The sequence below is a fragment of the Pongo pygmaeus genome, chromosome 14 (assembly GCF_028885625.2).
Source record: "Pongo pygmaeus isolate AG05252 chromosome 14, NHGRI_mPonPyg2-v2.0_pri, whole genome shotgun sequence".
Lineage (NCBI taxonomy): Eukaryota > Metazoa > Chordata > Mammalia > Primates > Hominidae > Pongo > Pongo pygmaeus.
In genome coordinates this window covers 44,814,533-44,835,201 of record NC_072387.2, presented here as the reverse complement: position 1 = coordinate 44,835,201, position 20,669 = coordinate 44,814,533, and the positions used below count along the sequence as shown (strand labels likewise).

The window sequence follows — 20,669 nt, the reverse complement described above, 5'->3', positions numbered from 1 at the left end:
TATAAACATGATTCCATACAGTTGAGCTCTACTGTATCTTTTGGGTAAATGTTTAGTCTTTCAGGGCTTCTCCTTTCTTCTTGTACCTTTCTAAAGCTTTTGGGTTAATGACTTTCAGTTTCAGTATGGGAGGGTGTTCCAGCCCCTTTGGTAGACCACATTTGCATAGAGATGAGGGTGTAAGGGAGACCTGTGTCAGGTCTGAGGAGGTTGGTAGTGGTATGTGCTAATACTCTTTCTACTTAACTCTTCCACCAACTGTTACGTAGCAGCAGTTATTTCAGACATGTGAAGAGCATTTAAAGTTGAAAAAGAAGCCATCTTTTTGCCCTCTACAAAGCCTGACTTCAAAGACTCGAAAAAGTTAGCTTTGGGCTTTGAATCTGAACAAAGACCTTTTAATTTTTGGCTGTATTCTTCTTTTTCCCCAGACGTAAGGAAAATGCTTTGACTTTAATAGCTAAAGGGGTTTAGTGAAAGAAAACTGCTTAAGGTTAAGAGAAAATGCCTGAGAAGATAGCTAAATGTACATTGTTCCTTCAGCTTAGCAGTTAAGAGGATATGATTTCAAAGGCAGATAAAACTGGATTAAAAACCCGGTTCCCTTATTTATTAGCTCTGTCATCTTAAGAATGTTATTTGACATTGACATCTTTGAGCCTTGGTTTCCTCATCTTTGTAAAATAGGTAACTGCATTTCTAAAATGAGGATTAAATTACTTAATGTATGTAAAGCATTTTGTGCTTTACACACAGCAGACACATAAGTGATAGTTATTAAGCAGACTTCAGAATTGCTTTCAAAGGAAAAAAACATGACATTGGATAGGTTAGAATGTTTAGGATATTTTATATACATATAAACATATATAAAATATATAAATATATATTTCAAGTTTCCTTGGAACTTGAAATATTCATATGTATATTTATGGATATATATGAATATTATATATATGGGTATTTCAAGTTCCAAGGAAAGAAACATGTCCTGATATTCCCTCTAATTGAATTCATTGTAAGGATGCACAAGAAGTAAAAGAAAAAAGGGGGTGGGAAGTAGGGAAGAAGAGGAATTGCAGTAGTTGTGATAAGGTTTGGCTGTGTGGTAGCCTGAGTGTGGGTCTAATTCTTGCAATCTGGAAAATCTTACTAACAGAAATACAGACTTAATAATTATTTCCTTCTAGTTGATCTGTATTGCCAATAAAGTCAAATATAGTAATAGAGTAAGATCAAGCTCATCATGTTATTTTAATGAATAAATGAGAGGTAGTGGGGTGATCTTGATTGTTTCCCCCTGTTTTTACTCAGGTAGTGAATGGAAAACCCGTTATGAGACACAACTTGAATTAAATGATCAACTAGAAAAGCAAATTGTTTATCTCAAGGAGAAGATGGAAAAAATCCGTGGAAACTCTTCAGGTACAAAACCAATCATATGTATGTTTTATAATTTGAGTTAAAACTGATAAAACATTAAGTGCTCATATTTGATTTATTGTAGATAGACTATCTTCTATTCGTGTCTATGAACGAATGCCAGTGGTGAGTAGAAATGTGATTAAACACAAAGAATAATTGAAGGAAATTATGTCTATTTTTTCCAGACATGTTTCAAACAGAAGTTTGAAGACTAGGGCAAGGTCCAAATAAACTATTTTGTTCAAGGGACCTGTTTGAAGTAACAACAAATAATTTTTGAGTAGCTATAGGTGGAGCACTAAGTTGCCAGCTATATTCACAGGTGTCCTGAAGAGCAGAGCATGTATGGATATTGCTTTTTGAATCACTGCCAACCTTCAGAGAAAGATATAGACAAATACTGTGTTTTTGCTAATAATGAATTGAGGAGAAATAAGTCTTTTTGCGCACTTGTTATTTTCAACCCAGACATGCCTTTATTTCCATATCTTGGAAAGTCAGGAATTTTTCTTTTTTAATTCGAAAAATTGTTTTCCTGTGTGCTGTCATAGAGTTATATCGCCCTCTTGTGGCATTTAGAAATAGTTGCTAGGGCTATGTTAAGCTTAGTGCCTTTTCTTAATTGCAGGTTGAATTTTATTACTACCTACTGGATATAAAATAGTCTATCTACTTGCTTCTTGATAACTGAGGCTCAGTCCTAGCTCAAGAGAGTGGGTATCACCACCCTTGTGGAGAGTAGCAACAAGTGCTGGTATGACTTGGTAAAATACCTTAGGGCATATCTAAGGAGCATTTAATTGGTTTTCTAACTACTACCTGAGACTCTGGAACATATTCATGTTGGAAAAAATACATTTATTTTCCTTGATGTATTTGTGTTATTTTTGAAAATGTGGTTCTCTAAGAGGTTTAATAATTTAGATCCAGAGACAGAGAATTATATTTCTCCACAGTAAAGGACTGAAGAAATATTAACACAACGAAGAGTGGGACCACAGACCAAGCAGAAAGGAAAGAGAATTAAAGTTCAGTATAAACAGAACTGGTCCTCTCTATTCTCTGGACAGGTGCTTTCATGAGTATTTGGTACTCATGAATCCAAGAGGGGTGTGTCTGAGCAGCAGAGATTAGAAATCTAGCCAAGGAGTCAGCGATAGAAGTGTCCAAATACTAAGCAAAAAGCATTGGGATCCAACAATCCTATATCCAGTCAAGAGACCCTCTTAGCTAAGGACAAAAGATACTAAGTCTTATTCTTTGATATAAAGAATAATATTTGTGAAATTCAGACACATAATTGTGTAATGCAGACATATTTTTGGCTTCCTGTTAAATTGACAATTAGGGAAAAGGGCTTAAATTAGTTGCTTTTGTGAGATAGAGTATGAATTCAAACACCATCTGTAAATTTCCCGATTCTTTATCCTTGTTGTGGATTGTTTAGTGTTTAGGAGTAATCTGTACAGACATACTTATGAAATTGATGTGTTAGTTTGAATACTAATTTTGAGTAATTTCAAACTACAGATTTGCTTATGAGTAGCAAAAGGATGGGCACTTGTTGTTGACTAGTATATGTGTAATATTTTATATGTTATTTGACAAAAATATATAAAATGTTATCTTTAAACTAGATCATTAAAGTGGACTTCATTTTAATATAATTTTATCTCTCTTTAATTGTGGTAAATATACATAATGTAAAATTCACCATTCAGCATTTTTTTTTTTTTTTTTGAGGGAGGGTCTCACTCTGTCACCCGGGCTGGAGTGTAGTGGTTCAATCTTGGCTCACTACAGCCTTTGCCTGCTGAGCTCAAGCAATCCTCTCACCTCAGCCTCCTGAATAGCTGGGACTACAGGCTTATGCCACCATGCCTGGCTAATTATTGTATTTTTAGTAGAGACGAGGTTTCACCATGTGTCCCAGGCTGGTGTCGAACTCCTGAGCTCAAGCAATCCACCTGCCTCGCCTCCCAAAGTGCTGGGATGACAGGTGTGAGTCACCACACCCCGCCTGTTTCAGCCATTTTGAAAGTAAAGTTCAGTGTGATTTTAATATTTTAGAAAAAATTATTCACATAAGTGAGAGTGAAGCTTTAGTCTTTGTTCTGATATTAGGTTGGTGCCTCCAACTTTTTTTTTTTCTTGAGGTTCACTTTTCTCCTCTGAAGGTAAGATACATTATATTATCTTCTAAGTGTCTTTCAGTGGGGTAATTTATTAAAATTTTATTTTAGCATGATGTATCAAGGGTTGCATTTGGCAGAATGTAAGAGAAAGGTTTAAACAAGTAAAGTTTTTTTTCTCTTTTCTTTTTTTTCCTCATGTGACAGAAAGTATGAGGTTTGCAGTCCAGGGGTGGTGCAGTAGCTGTATAATGCCTTAAGGAATCCAGGCTTCCCCTAAGTTTCTACTCTGCCATCCATTTGTGAGTGGCTTTTGTCCTCGTGTTTAAAGGTGGCTACTTCACCTTCTCAGCTGCTTCACATTATCATTCAAAAAAAGAAGTAGGTGAAGGAGAAATGGTAAAGGTGAAAGCCAGTCAGGTCTACTCCCCTTCAAAGAGCTTTCTAAGATGCTACACCCAGTAATTCCCCTTGACATTTCACTGGCAGTTAGAACTGTATCATATGGGCACCTTTGTGTGCATGACAGGCTAGGAAATATAGTGTTTTACTGAATATACAGGAAGAAGAGAAGAGTGGATTGTGAGTGTACAGTTGGCTGTATCTGCCACACACAAAGTCATTTAAAGTGAAGGCATTTCATTTTATGTATTCATTCAATTCATTCATACATATTCATTCAACATGTATTCAGTTTATATTATTTGGAAAATAAAAGGCAAAGAAAAAGAATATGATAAAATCAAACATATCCACTGTAGACAGTTCTGTTTTTAGTAATTTTTGTATGCATACATATTGATTAAAAAGAACAACCAAATAAATAAGTCAGCCAAAAAACAAAGTGAAAAAGGATTACAGCTAGTTTTTATTGTTGTTTAAAATATAATTACAACCTTACCGCATGGACAGTTTTGAATCCTATGCTAATCAGGGTAATTAAGTCAATTATTTCATATGTTATGTTCTCTTCATGTGCATTTTCCAAGGATATATTATGTTCCATTGTGTTGGAATGTGAATGTTCAATTACTTTTCCCTATAACTGGGTATTTTAGGTTGTTTCTGGTTTTAATTTTGAGTTAAAACCCACAGAGTGTATTATGGCAAACAAGTCCATATTCTAGTATTTATAAATCTTCAGATCTGTGTCCCTTTTTGACTTTAAATATTTTAATGAAAACAATTTATAGAGTTGTGATCCCTTTTGTTCTCCTCCCTGCCTTCTTTTTGTTTCCTTTTCATAGGCAAGGACTACCATGAATTTGGTATATATTATTTCAGTTTATTTTTAATATCTCTCTACATGTTGTATGTATAAAAATGCATATAAAAAGTATCATACTGTGCATATCATTCTTTTACTTATTATTTAATTCCATTCATGTTAATAAAGATCTAGTAAATTTTATCAGTTGTATAGTATTTCATTATATGTGTATATCCTTAGTATATTTGTTAGCCTATTTACGTACATCATGAATTTTTCAAAATCTCACTATGACAAGCATTGCCACAGTGAATATCTTTATATATGTCTTTCAGTGCAAAGTGTTCTCTAGGCTTAGCAAACTTTTCTGTAGATGGATAAATAGTAAATATTTTCAGCATTGCAGCTGTATGATCTCTGATCTTTGTTGTAGCTATTCAACCCTGCTGCTGTAGTATAAAGGGAGCCATAGACGATACCTAATTGGTAGGCTGTATTCTAAAAAATCTTGGTTTACAAAAACAGGCAGAAGCTGAATTTGATCTTTAGGCTATAGTTTGCCAGCCCCTGCTTTAAGGCAGTGATACGTAAACTTTGGTAGGTTGTGGAATCACCTAGGGCACTTCATAAAAATACTTCATAAAAAAAAAGGATAGGCCAAGTCCTATCCTTCAACCTACTTGCCACCTCTATACATTTTTATTAATTCTTCAGGTAATTCTAATAAAAAAGTTTGAGAACCACTGCTTCAAGTATACATGTTCTTAGAAGTGGAATTTTAAAATCATAAGATAGGTAGATTTTCAAATTATTATAAAGTATTTCTGGGTCAGTCTGTCTAAAGACACCCCAGCTCTACAGTTAGTTCAGTATGTCTGGAATAAATAAGAGGGATGATGAGCAATGATGCTGGAAATAATATGCAGGGGCTAAATAATAAAGGGTTTGGTATTCATGTTAGGGAGTGTGAATTTTTTTATATATGATAAGAAGCTATTGAAATATTTTATATAGAGATTGAAAGATCCTCCCACCCCCACCCCAACTACCATGAAGAAAGGATTCCTCAGGGTGGGTTAGAATTGAATCAGAGAAACCAGTTAGGATGCTTTTGTCATAGTCTAGGTAAGGGAAGGTGGGTTTTTCTTTTAGCTTGGGCAGTATTATATGGGGATGGAGCAGAGGAGACAGATTAAAGATCTATTTAGGAATGAGGATTTCATGAATACTTAGATATTGGGTGAGACTGCAAGAGAATTTAATGACAGTTGAGAGTTTTGGCTTGAATAACTTCATGGATTACAATGAACAGGATAATAGAAATTGAAACTAGTTAGGATGTTAGGAAATGTAAGTTTAGTTTTGTTTGTGTGTATTACACAGGTGATAGTGGTTTGGAAGCAACTGAAAATAATTTTGGATTATGGAAAGTTGCTTCTCTGAAAATAGAGATCACCAAGTCATAAGTGTCACATGAAGTCATGAAACTACAAGGGATTGCTCGGGAAAAATATGCAGTCTGAAAAATAGGATTGAGGTTGAAACCCTGGGGAATGCTGACATTTAAAGTGTTAGGAGGCAGTTTAGGGAATATTATTGAGAAGGAAAAATATTGAGAAAGGATGAGGGGGACAACTGAAAGAATGGTATCACAGAAGTCAAGAAGGGGAAGGCTTTATGAATGTTCAGCAAAAGAATGTTCTAGAAACTTCTGCTGTAGGAGAGGATAAAACTCGTTGTCCAGAGTTCAGGAAAATTATTCAAAAGCGAAGAAAGAAGTGCCAATTAGAGGCTAGGGCATTAGGAGAAAATGTGATGTGGTGTGTAGTGGAAGAGTGGGGGTGAGAAAATGTACTGAGTATAACCTATTTTCCCTAGAAACGTAGGTTTTGGAATCAGACCATCATGGCTCAAATTCAGACTATGGGATACTGAGGAAGGTATTTCATCTCTCTGAGGCTTATCCTCATCTGTAAAATTGAGTTAGTTAAACTCTCATGCAGGGTTACTGTGAAGATTATTAGAGATAGATAAAACAAATAGCATAGTGCCTGACATAGTAAGCTCTGTGTTAGTTCCTGTTCTATTTACCCTTGATAAAGGAAAAGTACTATTTTATTAAAACAAGTCTGTTGTGAAATTAACCCCAATCGTCTTGGAAGGAATAAGCATAAGGCCCAAAGATGTGCAATCTGTTTTCACTTATTAAGCTGTGCTGTTACATAAGTTGCGAATCTTCTGAATCTTTTGGTACCTTCTCAAAACTATAATAGAATTCATTAGATATTTAACCCCTTTTTTTTTTTTTTTTTGAGATGGAGTCTTGCTCTGTTGCCCAGGCTGGAGTGTAATGGCACGATCTCGGGTCACTGCAACCCCCGCCTCCCGGGTTCAAGCGATTCTCCTGCCTCAGCCTCCCAAGTAGCTGGGATTACAGGTGCCTGCCACCACTCTCAATTTTTGTATTTTTAGTAGAGATGGGGTTTTGCCATGTTGGCCAGGCTGAACTCCTGACCTCAGGTTATCTGCCTGCCTCAGCCTCCCATTACCAGGCATGAGCCATCTCACCCGGCTGATATTTAACCCTCTTAATAAAAAGTGCAGAACCTTTACTTCCCTTGAGCTAGTTGGGTGTACATTTTCTAGTCTCTAACATGTGCATTCACCAAAAAGGGACTTAGTGCCTACCTGAAATTCCTTCCAAGAATTTCCAGGTATGTTCAGCAAAGACCTGTAGCCATATTAATATATATTAAAGGTATATTCTTTTTTAATTTTAATGTTTAAGTTCTGGGGTACATGTGCAGGATGTGCAGATTTGTTACATAGGTAAACATGTGCCATGGTGGTTTGCTGCACCTATCAACACATCACCTAGGTATTAAGTCCAGCATGCATTAGCTATTTTTCCTAATGCTCTCCACTCCCCCACCCTACCCCCTGACAGGCCCCAGTGTGTATTGTTCCCCTCTCTGTGTCCGTGTGTTCTCAATATTCAGGCCCCACTTATAAGTGAGAACATGGGGTGTTTGTTTTTCTGTTCCTGCATTAGTTTACTGAGGGAAATGGCTTTCAGCTCCATCCATATCCCTGCAAAGGATATGATCTCTTTCCTTTTTATGGCTGCATATTATTCCATGGTGTATATGTACCACATTTTCTTTATCCAATCTATCATTGATGGGCATTTGGGTTGATTCCATGTCTTTGCTATTGTGAATAGTGCTGCTTAATGTGTACTTTTATATACATTATGTATGTATACTAATGTATATTAAAAGTATACGTTCTGAGGATTTCCCCAGAAATTTGGTAGGTCTGGAGTAAGGCCTGGACATTTGTATTTTTTTGGCTGACATCACAATGGCTCTATTACAGAGCACAACTTGAGATCAACAGATATAGGGGATCTATATCCCTCAGGGAAAGATGTGGAATACAGCCTTGCTTGTGATAAGTTACAGTAATGGCTCTTATCAACAAGCCTCACCATATCTCTGTAGTCAATTGTATTGCAAAGTGGAAGTCCTATTGCTTGACTCATTCAGAGTCATAAAAGTGATGACCCCTATTTTTCTCTTTCTCTAGATTTCCTATCAATACCCTCCCCCTTGTCCGCCACTACACCCAGGCAGCTTGGATCCTTCAGGGAAATCTCTCACCAGTGCATATGCTTTGTCAGTCAGATGGATCCTGTTCCTAAAGCTAACAAGACTAGCTGGTGGTGAAAAGAATGGGGGAGAAGGTGTAGAAACAGAGAAACATTATTTAGGAAAATACTTAATCTCATCTCAAACATTCTCTGGAAGACTCTTGATCAATTTGTAGAAAACCAATTCACAGGAAGCCAATTTGCCAAAATCCAAATCCTTGAATATGTTCTAATGAATATAATTTTATTTAGTAACATTTTAAGAAATGTTTATTGAAAACCCAAAACTTATGGAAATCATTTAGCATTTAGTATTATTATTGAAAATATTCTTAGAAAAAGAGTATATTTCAGACTGTAAGTTCACATATATGAATGATTTTCCTTAAAGCGAATTTTTAGTAAGTTTGGAATCGTAGGTAGATTGGTCTCCCTGCAAATTAATCCTTTGATGAATTGGCTTTTTGAAATATTAATCTTTGACTGTTTGTCTATATTCCCTTCTGACATATGTTTCAGCTTGCCATAGGACAAACAGGAGAAGAACATATTACAAAAGCAAGAGAAGCCTGAAGAAAGAGATGGTTTTAAGTCTTAGTTCTTTTAAACCATAGGGCCATTGTTTTTATCACACACCTGGCTCTTCAGAGAAGCAAGACTCTCCCCTCTATTATTCTCTGTTGTGGTCCATGTCATGTCCCACTCTCTGACTTCCAGTCTTATTACTCATTGACCTACTTATCTTTTCTTCATCCTGATGCCCCACACCATTTTCCTGACTGTGATACTAATTTCTTTACCATGATTCAGATTCTTCTTTTAGCTGTGCTGCCTGATGGACATCCAGCCCCATTTGGGTCTTCCTGGGACCCATTACCTCACTGTACACCCAATTAGTCATGCTCCCACTGGGCTCACTCTGGTAGTTTATGCCTTTTGAAAATTCTTAGAAATGTTGTTTTTAATGCCTGATAACCAGTCATTAAAATTAGTGACCCTAGAGCACTATTGACATGTGTAAGTATATATTTTTAAAGTATTGAGGTTATGAAAATGCTATAATCTCTGAGACTGCCTCCTGAGCTGTTCTGTGGACAGCCCTCACTGGGTTTGTGTTCTCTCCAAGATCAGAATGGTCAATTGATAGGTACATAGCTTGAAATCACAGAGAGATAAGTTAGTTTAAACAGATTTTATATGCAAATCTAGTAACAGTGCTGTCCACAAGGGGGCATTTGGTATTTAAGTATGTAGAAGTCTGTGTTCTTTCATTGTTGCAGTTGCCTATATTGAAAAGTACTATATATGTAGGAGCTGTGCTTAACTACATTGTATTCTCCTGTTTTTTCTTTTGTAAGCGTTCAGTGGAGTGATTTTTTTTTTTACTTTTTTTGTGTGTGTTTGTTAGCAATTATTGGTTTAAAAAATAATATACAGGCCGGGCGCGGTGGCTCACGCCTTGTAATCCCAGCACTTTGGGAGGCCGAGGCAGGTGGATCACGAGGTCATAGATCGAGACCATCCTGGCTAACACGGTGAAACCCCGTCTCTACTAAAAATACAAAAAATTAGCCGGGCGCGATGGCGGGCTCTTGTAGTCCCAGCTGCTCGGGAGGCTGAGGCAGGAGAATGGTGTGAACCCGGCGGGCAGAGCCTGCAGTGAGCAGAGATCACGTCACTGCACTCCAGCCTGGGTGACAGGGAGACTCCGTCTCAAAAAAAAAAAAAAAAATGCAGCTAATGGAATTTTCTTTCTGCTTTGGATAGAGATGAGGGACTTTTTTTTAAAACCTAAGTATACTTTATTTCAGGTGTGTAAACGGTATCTTGAAATTTCTTATTCTTACCCTGTTGTTTCAATCTACTCTTGGAAAATGACCTTTAAAAAGCAAATTAAAACAGGATCGTAGGTGAAATATGTTATTGCTTGGAATGCTAAGAAGTTATTAGTGTCAGAAACAAAACAAAACAGCTCTTTTATGATAATAGGAGAATTAGCTTTATGTATGTGATTTTCGTTGTTGTTAATATCTAGTAGAATTTTCAGTTTAACTGTGGTGTTGCTTTGTCTTTCCAGGCTGCAGTTTTCTAGTATATTACCATTGATTTATATCATCAGATAAAAGCAGTTCCTTGGGAAGATCAAGAACATTAAGTCATAAGTAGTCCAGTGAATTGGAAGTGATGGAATGAGAGAGTCTGTTCTTCTGTTTTAAAGATATCTAGTTCATTTTGGAGGCAGTAAAATAAGAGGGAACCTTAAAGTTATTGTAGTACAATTTTATACTTTTCAGGGATCTCCGGTATGTATATTTATAAATGGATAATTACAAATATCTTCTTGTTAATGGTCCAGGTTACTTCATGATTGCTGTAGTTTTTGCAAAATCTGTAATGTGTTTTTGTCGTCTCCCCAGGATAATTTATTTTTATGCTGGCCTTATTCCCGTGAGATTGCCACAATGAAGCATCCTAACTTCCTGAGTTACAGTATAATTTCAAAGCATAGTATGTCTAAAACACAACTCATAGGAAGCAGGTACAGAGAAGGAGAGTGAAGTGGGTTATTCTGGGAATTCTGGGCCACACCAGCTGTAACTGTGTGTGGGGGCAATGCTGAGGCTAACTGCAGAAGAGAAAATACTTTTTGTCTCTCTGTTGAGCCTGGAGAGAATGAACATGCACAGAGCTGGGAGACAAAGTCATGTGTTAGAGGCTGGAAGAAGAAACCAAGGTGTTAAAGCTTAAAGATAATAGTGAAGAAAGAACGAAAGACAAGGCACGAAGACCACAACTGCTATGAAGCTGCTTCTTAATACATTTTCCACATGGTGCTTATAAAGCTTTAGAAATTAGTACATTACAAAAAAATTTTAAATAAAAACATTGATGGAATTTCTAACTCAAACACCAGGGTGGGTTGTTAACAATCTCAAATGTGATCTATTTTAGAATTCACAGTTTTTGAGTATAAAATTACTATTTTTAAATCTTGTAGAATAGTAGAAATATTATTGAAGCAGTAGTATTATTGTACTTTAAAAAATGCAAATGTGCATAATTAGAATGTTCCCCATTTTAGTCAAAACATTTTTTGCTTGTGAAACTAGTAAGTAAGGCAGTATGTCTGTGGGGCCTCAGGAAATTTTTTTTTATGACTATTACGTCATTTGGTGTGTTCACTCTTACATGCTCCTGTCTCACAAGCCCATATTCATCCCATGTATAAAATTCCTAAAGTACTCCCACCTGACAAAATCCAATAACAAATGTAAAATTGGAAAACTGTGGGTATAATTGGTGTAAGTAAAATCATAATTTTTATTTTGGTAAAGTTGAGTTTGAATTGTGAAGAAAATGTTAAGAATAGGCACCCAGGGGCCTACTTTTACATTTGGATATGATATTTATTAGACAAGACATGATAGCTGATCATTGAAATTAATGCATAAGAAGAAATCTCAGCAGGTGAGTGATTTAAACAAATTTTGGAAGGCTTATAGCTGGAAGAATACACATTGACTTGATAGAAGTTGAGGAAGCAACAACAGAGTGCCTGCAGAGAAGAATATCGGTGAAAATAATGCATTCACTCTTCTGATCTGCTTAGTGCTTTAGAACTTGGCAGGTATGGAAGAAGGTGGGGGTGAGAAAGGAGCTGAAAACTGGGAGACAGTTGAAGATGAACACATGGAACAGTTGGTTACTGGGACCCCTCTGCCATCCCATGCAGCCAGGATACTCTCCTTCAGTTAGGAGTCTATTTTCTGGAGAAATTAAACTGCAATAGCTCTTGTACTTTGGAGTTTCAGACACAGAGAAGTGTGAGTGAGATAGAGGTCTAAGAATGATGGGATCAAATGAAAATATGCAGTTTGAATAATGGAACTCTCAGCTCTCTTCTCCTGCCCTACTCCATAAACCAGCAGCTAGGATTAAACCTTATGGGGTAGGAGATTGGAGGATTCTTCAGCAAAAAACCTGAAATGCCCTTTAGAAAAGTTAGTGTGTTGATTGGGAAGAAATAGGAAGAAAAAATGAGAGAAAAAATAATTTAAAAAAATAGAAAAGTTAGTGTGGTGACCCAACAATGAACCTCACAGACTTCCCAGGACAGGAAGGTTAATTGAGGACCCTAGGTGCTGGGCTTCAAAAATTTTTATACGTGTCACTACTTTTGTATCAGGTTTATACTTCTTAAGGGCTATTCTCTGCCTATGATTAAGTGCAGTGGAGCTACTAAAGCAGACCCATTCCTGCGAAACATGGGACTCCATTGTTAGCTGACTTCGACTTAAAGTTCCCTGATGTCTTTTTTCAAAAATTTTTTATTTCAATACATTTTGGGGTACAAATGGTTTTTTTTTGTCACATGGATGAATTATACAGTGGTGAATTCTCAGATTTTAGTGCACCCATCACCTGAGTAGTGTACATTGTCCCTAATGTGTAGTTTTATTATTTTATTATTATTATTATTTTTTTTTTTTTTTTGAGACGGAGTTTGGCTCTTGTTGCCCAGGCTGGAGTGCAATGGTACGATCTCGGCTCACTGCAACCTCTGCCTCCTGCGTTCAAGCGATTCTCCTGCCTCAGCCTCCCAAATAGCTAGGATTACAGGCATGTGCCACCACGCCTGGCTGATTTTGTATTTTTAGTAGAGACGGGGTTTCTCCGTGTTGGTCAGGCTGGTCTCGAACTCCCAACCTCAGGTGATCCACCCGCCTCGGCCTCCCAAAGTGCTGGGATTACAGGCATGAGCCACCGCGCCTGGCCTATTTTTTTTTTTTTTTTAGTTTTTTTTTTTTTTTGAGATGGAGTCTCACTCTGTCACCTGGGCGTGAGTGCAGTGGTGCAATCTCGGCTCACTGCAACCTCCGCCTCCTGAGTTGAGGCGATTCTTCTGCCTCAGCCTCCTGAGTAGCTGGGATTACAGACGTGCACGGCCACTCCAGGCTAATTTTTTTGTATTTTTAGTAGAGATGGGGTTTCACCATGTTGGTCAGGTTGGTCTCGAACTCCTGACCTCGAGATCCGCCCGCTTTGGCCTCCCAAAGTGCTGGGATTATAGGTATGAGCCACCACACCCGGCCACTAATGTGTAGTTTTTTTATCCCTTCCTTCCCTCCCAGCCACCCACTTCTGGGTCTCTAAAGTTCATTATATCACTCTGTATGCTTCTGCATACTCAGTAAAGCTCCCACTTATAAGTCAGAACATACGGTGTTTGGTTTTCTACTCCTTTGTTACTTCACTTAGAATATTACCCTTCTATTCCATCCAAGTTACTGCAAAAGACATTGTTTCATTCCTTTTAATGCCTGAGTAGTATTCCATGGTGTATATATAACCACATTTTCTTTATCTACTTGTTAGCTGATGGGCACTTAGGTTGGTTCCACATCTTTGCAATTATGAATTGTGCTCCTATAAACATATGTGTGCAAGTGTCTTTTTTGTATAATGACTTCTCTTTCTTTGGGTAGATATCCAGTAGTGTGATTGCTGGATCACATGGTAGATCTACTTTTAGCTCTTTAAGGAATCTCCATACTGTTTTCTATAGAGGTTGTACTAATTTACATTCCCATCAGCAGTGTATAAGCATTCCCTTTTCCCCACATCCATGCGAACATCTATTTTTTTTTTACTTTTTAATAGCCATTCTTGCAGGAGTAAGGTAAGCATCTTTGTGGTTTTAGTTTACATTTCCCTGAGGATTAGTGATGTTGAGCATTTTTCCATGTTTGTTGGCCATTTGTATATCTTCATTTGAGAAATATCTATTCATGTACTTTGCCCACTTTTTGATGGAATTGTTTATTTCTTGCTGATTTGTTTGAGTTCCTTGTAGATTCTAGATTCTTTATCAGATGTGTGGTTTGCAAATAATTTCTCCCGTTCTGTGGGTTGTGTGCTTGCTGTGATTATTATGTCTTTTGCTGTGCAGAAGCTTTTTAGTTTAATTAGGTCTTATGTATTTATTTTTGTTTTTGTTGCATTTGCTTTTTGCATCTTAGTCATGAATTCTTTGCCTAGGCCAATGTCTATGAGAATTTTTCCAACCTTGTCTTCTAGAATTTTTATACTTTCAGATCTTATATGTAAGTCTTTGATCCATCTTGAGTTGATTTTTATATAAGGTAAGAGATAGGGATCCAGTTTTATTCTTCTACATGTGGATTGCTAGTTTTCCCTGCACCATTTATTAAAAAGAGGGTCCATTCCCTAAGTTATGTTTTTGTATGCTTTGTCAAAGATCAGCGGGCTGTAAGTATTTGGTTTTATTTCTGGGTTCTCTATTCTGTTCCATTAATCTATGTGCCTGTTTTTTATACCAGTACCATGCTGTTTTGGTAACTATACCCTTGTAGTATAATTTGAAGTCTAGTAATATGATGCCTCCAGGGTTGTTCTTTTGATTAGGATTGCTTTGGCTATTTGGACTCCTTTTTGGTTCAATATGAATTTTAGGATTTTTTTTTCTAATTCCATGAAAAATGATGTTGGTATTTTGATGGGAATTGCACTGAATGTATACATTGCTTTGGGCAATATGGTCCTTTTCACAATGATTCTTCCAATTCATGAGCATGGGATATGTTTCCTTTTTTGTGTGTTTCATCGGTGATTTCTTTCAGCAGTGGTTTGTAGTTGTCCTTGTAGAGATCTTTCACCTGCTTTGTTAAGTATATTCCTAGTTGTTGTTTTGTTTCGTTTTTGCAGCTATTGTAAAAGAGATTGAGTTCTTGATTTGATTCTCAGCTTGGTCGTTTTGTTGTGCAGCAGTGCTACTGATTTGTGTACATTGATTTTGTAACCTGACACTTTACTCAATTTGTTTATCAAATCTAGGAGCCTTTTGGGAGGAGTCTTTAGGATTTTCTAGGTATACAATCATGTCGTCTGAAAACAGCAATAGTTAGGATTCCTCTTTTCCAATTTGGATGCCCTTTATTTCTTTCTCTTGCCCGAATGCTCTGGCTAGGACTTCCAGAACTATATTCAATAGGAGTGGTGCAGGTAGGCATCCTTGTCTTGTTCCTGTTCTCAGGAAGAATGCTTTCAACTTCTCCGCACTCAGTATGATGTTGGCTGTGGGTTTGTCATGTGTGGTTTTTATTATTTTGAAGTAAGTCCCTTCTGTGTCTAGTTTGTTGAGAGTTTTTATCACAAAGTGATGCTGGATTTTGTCCAGTGCTTTTTCTGCATCTGTTGAGATGATCATATGGTTTTTGTTTTTAATTCTGTTTTTTGTGATATATCACATTTATTAACTTGCATATGTTAAATCATCCCTGCATCCCTGGAATGAAGCCCACTTGATCAAGGTACCTTATCTTTTTGATGTGCTGTTGGATTCAGTTAGCTAGTATTTTGTTGAGGATTTCTGCCTCTATGTTCATCAGGGAAATTGGTCTGTAGTTTTCTTTTTTTGTTGTATCCTTTCCAGATATTAGTATCAGGGTGATACTGGCTTCATAGAATGATTTAGGGAGGAGTCCCTCTTTCTCAGTCTTTTGAAATAGTTTCAGTAGGATTGATACCAATTCTTCTTTGAATGCCTGGTAGAATTTAGCTGTGAATCCATCTGGTCCTGGGTGTTTTTATTGTTGTTGGCAACTTTTAAATTACTGATTCAATCTCATTGCATATTATTGATCTGTTCAGGGTTTCTATTTCTTCCTGATTTAACCTAGGAGGGTTGTATGTTTCCAAGAACTTATCCATTTCCTCTAGGTTTTCTAGTTTCTGCACATAAAGGTATTCATAGCAGTCTCAAATGATTTTTTTTTTTTATTTGAGTTGGAGTCTTGCTCTCTCACCCCAGCTGGAGTGCAGTGGCACAATCTCAGTTTACTGCAACCTCCACCTGCTGGTTCAAGTGATTCTCCTGCCTCAGCCTCCCGAGTAGCTGGGATTATAGGCATCCACCACCACACCCAGCTAATTTTTGTATTTTTAGTAGAGATGGGGTTTCACCATGTTGGCCGGGCTGGTCTTGAACTTCTGACCTCAAATGATCTGCCCACTTCAGCCTCCCAAAGTGCTGGGATTACGGGCATGAGCCACCATGCCTGGCTTGAATGATCTTTTGTTATTTCTGTGGTGTTGGTTGTAATGTTTCCAGGATCATTTCTAATTGAGCTTATTTGGATCTTCTCTCTTCTTTTCTTGGTTAATCTAACTAATGTTCTATTTTGTTTATTTTTTCAAAGAGCCAGATTTTTGTATCATTGATCCTTTGGGGTTTTTTTGTTTGAATTTAATTTAGTTCTACTCTGATCTTGTTATTTCTTTTCTTCTTGTAGCTTTGGGTTTGGTTTGTTGTTGTTTCTCTAGCTCCTTGAGGTATGACATTAGGTTGGCAGTTTGTGCTCTTTCACCTTTTTTGATACAGGCATTTAGTGCTATAAACTTTCCTCTTAGCACTGCTTTTGCTGTATACTAGAGGTTTTGATGGCTTGTGTCATTATTATCATTCAATTCAAAGAATTTCTAAATTTCCATCTTTATTTCATTGTTAACCCAGATATCATTCAGGAGCAGATTATTTAATTTGTATGTATTCGTATAGTTCTGAGAGTTCCTTTTGGAGTTGATTTCTAATTTTATTCCTCTGTTGTCTGAGAATATACTTGATATGATTTCAATTTTTAAAAATTTATTGAGATTTATTTTGTGGCCTATCATACGGTCTGTCTTGGAGAATGTTCCATGTGCTCATGAGAAGAATGTATACTCTGCAGTTGTTGGGAAGAATGTTCTGTAAATATCTGTTAAGTGCATTCCTTCTGGAATGTCATTTAAGTTCATTGTTTGTTGACTTTCTGTCTCAAAGATCTGTCTAGTGCTGGTCAGTGGTGTATTGAAGTCTTCCACCATTATTGTGTTGCTGTCTCATTTCTTAGATCTAGTAGTAATTTTTAAAATTTAAACATTTTAAAATGTTTTATAAATCTGGGATCTCCAGTGTTAGGTGCATATAAATTTAAAATTGAAATATCTTCTTGTTGAATTGATCCTTTTGTCATTATATAGTGACCATCTTTGCTTTTTTTAATGTGTTATTGCTTTGAAGTCTGTTTTGTCTGATATAAGAATAGCTACTACTGCTCACTTTTGGTTTCTGTTTGCATGGAATATCTTTTTGCACCCTTTTACCTTGAGTTTATATGAATCCTTCCATGTTAGGTGAGTCTCTTGAAGACAGCAGATATTTGGTTTGTGATTTTTAAAATTCATTCTGTATTTTTTAAGCAGAGCATTTAGACCATTTACATTCAGTGTTAATATTGAGATACGAGGCACTGTTCTCTTCATCATATTAATTGTTACCTAGATAGTTTTTTTTCATTGTGTTATTGTTTTATATAGTACCTGTGAGTTTTAAGGTTTCAAGAGGTTCTGTTTTGGTACATATTGGGTTTTTGTTTCAAGGTCTAGAACTCCTTTTAGCATTTCTTATAGTGCTGGTTTGGTAGTGACAAATTCCCTCAGCGTTTGTTTGTCTGAAAATGACTTTATTTCTCCTTCATTTATGAAACTTAGTTTTGCTGGATACAAAATTATTGGCTGAGAGTTATTCTGTTTAAGGAGGTTGAAGATAGGACTCTTATCTTTTTTGGCTTGTAAAAATATGAAATTCTTCATGAATTTGTGTGTCATTCTTGCACAGGGACTATGCTAATCTTCTCTGTATCATTCTAATTTTAGTATATGTGCTGCAGAAGTGAGTACTCTTGGTTGGCTTTGCCAAACTTTTCCTAGACTACATTACAGCCTAGGATGCTTTTGCTTTCAGCCAACCTTCTCTCACTGTCCTTTACTTAGGGCTAAGACTTGCATTACTGTCAGACTGCTCTCCTGGCCTTCTCCTGCTCCCTCTCTATTTCCTTTTACATGGGCATGTCTGATAACATGATCCTTGTACATGTAATCCCATCTTAGTGTCTCCTTCTCAGAAGACCAGGTCTAAAACTAGGAGTATGGATAGTGATATGAGAAAATAGGAGGTAATTTGTAACTGGCTCACTCACCATGTAGCAGGATCTGTTCTGATTGGTAGATGTGACAGCAATAGATCCTGGCCCAACGTGGCAGTTCACTTCATAAAGACTGCACTGATGATGATCTTGGAAGATGTCCTGTTGGAGTGGAATACTGTGGAAGAAGCCATGATGCAGGCATTTGCTGCTAAGTTGTATTGACACCCTACATAAGGATAATGAGAGGCTGAGAACTGTTAACAAGTATGTGAAACAGAAAGCCTTGGTGGTAGCCTCATAAGAGTCCCTCTATACCAGTAGTGGAAGGGTGGACAGGGTAAAACAACAGGCTAAAGACCTAATTGTGAGAGTTGCAGAGCTCCAGAGGCATCTGAATGCTCAGCCCGGGTAGGTCTGTTATGTGAAGGACAGGGCCCTGATAGGGATGACCAGGGATCCTGAAAACTCTGACAGGACATCTGGATAGGTGCCCCTAAGGATCTGGAGTCTACCTGAACCCTCTGGATGTGCAGAGGTGGCCCACCCTTCCCTAATAAGGGCTAGAAGAGTACCCACTGTGCTGGAAGATGCTGCGGAGGCCTCTTCCCAACAAGACAACTGTTTCCCCCTCAGGAGCTGCACCCACCTCCTCCCCTGGTTGCCAAGCCAATTAAGAATGGTGCTGTTCAGCATCTCTAATTAAAGAAAGAAAAGCAAGAACAGAGGAGCAGGAGGCTGAGGACACTCAGCCCAGCGGAAAGCATAATTCTTTACTCATTTCTCAGACCTGAACTAATTTCCAGAACCAGAAACTACTGACCAAAGAAGTGGCTGGATTCCTAAGAAGGGCCCTGCAATACTAGTCAAAATTTATATTATGACAGTATCCACAGTCCTCCCAAAAGGGACCTCTGGCCATTTATACAGGTGACTGTACACTGAGGAAAAGGAAATAACTAGAACTCTCAAGGATGATTGAGCACAGAGTCTGAGTTGACGTTGATTCCCAGAGTGGAAATCTATGACCAAATTCCAAATCACAGTGGGCTCAATGTGCCCACAGACTCCCCTACCCCTGCAGTGATAATTATCTCCATCACCAAGTACATAATTGAAATAGATATACTTGACAGTTGAAAGTTACCCCCTTATGGGTCCCTAATCTCTGAAGTAAAAGCTATCATGGTAGGGAAAAGACCAAATAAAAACTTCTGAAACTGCTCCCTTCATCAGATCAAAATTGTAAATCAAAAACATTTCTTATCCCAGGGAAGACAGTAGGGATTAGTGCCATAATTAAAGACCTGAAAGACGCAAATATACTGCTGCCTAACCTAGCTCTCTTTAATTTGCCAGCCTAATGGCTGCAGAAACTGGATGTCTCTTGGGGAAAAACTGTAGGCTACTGCAGACTTAAACAATTAGTAGCATCAATTGCAGCTACTTTGCCTGATGTGATATCACTGCCAGAGCAGATTAATAAGGTTTCAGTTACAGGGTGTACAGCCATTGATTTGGAGAATACATTCTTTTCATTTCAGTTAGAAAAGGTGATCAAAGTTTGTGACTCCTTGTTTCAACTAGAACATGTATATAGCTTGAAAGTTGTCAATCTTGTCATTACAACAAGAAAATGGTGATCAAACTGAAAATCAATGACTTTTCTTGGACCCATTGGAAAATTGAATTTGCAGGGCAAACTCCTACCCTGAAATCCGGATAAACAGACAAAAGTGGACAGTCACAATTGAGATCTGTTTACCTAAAATGAGAGCTGCTAGAATTGTAAACTGGTAGGTGCACCTAAATGGTAATTTTGATAAATTACTGGAGGAAAAATAAACAAATCCATTATGAAAGTTGGAGACTTCAACATCCCACTGTCAGTGATTGATAAATAAAGCAGGCAGTTGACCTGAACAGTGCTACCAATCAACTTGATCTGACATTTATTGAATATTCCATCCAACACCACCAGAGCACAGATTCTTCTCAAGCTCACATGTAACATTCATCAAGATAGACCACATTCTGAATCCCCTATTAGATTCTCAGCTTCATGAGGACAGGGTCTGGGTTTGTAATTCTTAGTGTGCTATCCCTAGCACAATGCCTGACACCTAAGAGGTGCTTCATAAGTAGTTTTTGAATAAATGCATGAATTGTAAAATTAGGCTACGAGACAAGGAATCTAGTCAGGTTGGGAATAGCAGCAAGATATAGTCTAAGTCACAAAGGAAGTACAGGTATATTAAAAATTT

General features: G+C 37.3%; 1 protein-coding gene and 1 non-coding gene across 7 annotated transcripts in view; one reads left to right on the top strand and one right to left on the bottom strand.

Annotated features, from left to right (window-relative positions):
• CCDC169 (coiled-coil domain containing 169) overlaps window positions 1-20,669 on the top strand; it is a 71,161-nt gene that overhangs the window by 13,251 nt on the left and 37,241 nt on the right. For all 6 annotated transcript variants that reach the window (XM_063650763.1, XM_054446419.2, XM_063650764.1 and 3 more), the window contains exons 3-4: window positions 1,315-1,425; window positions 1,508-1,548. In XM_063650763.1, coding sequence (XP_063506833.1) covers window positions 1,315-1,425; window positions 1,508-1,548 — 152 coding nt within the window. The remainder of the gene's footprint in view (window positions 1-1,314; window positions 1,426-1,507; window positions 1,549-20,669) is intronic.
• Window positions 18,054-18,160, bottom strand: LOC129012056 (U6 spliceosomal RNA). Its single transcript, XR_008493551.1, has one exon. It is a non-coding gene; the product is annotated as a U6 spliceosomal RNA (small nuclear RNA).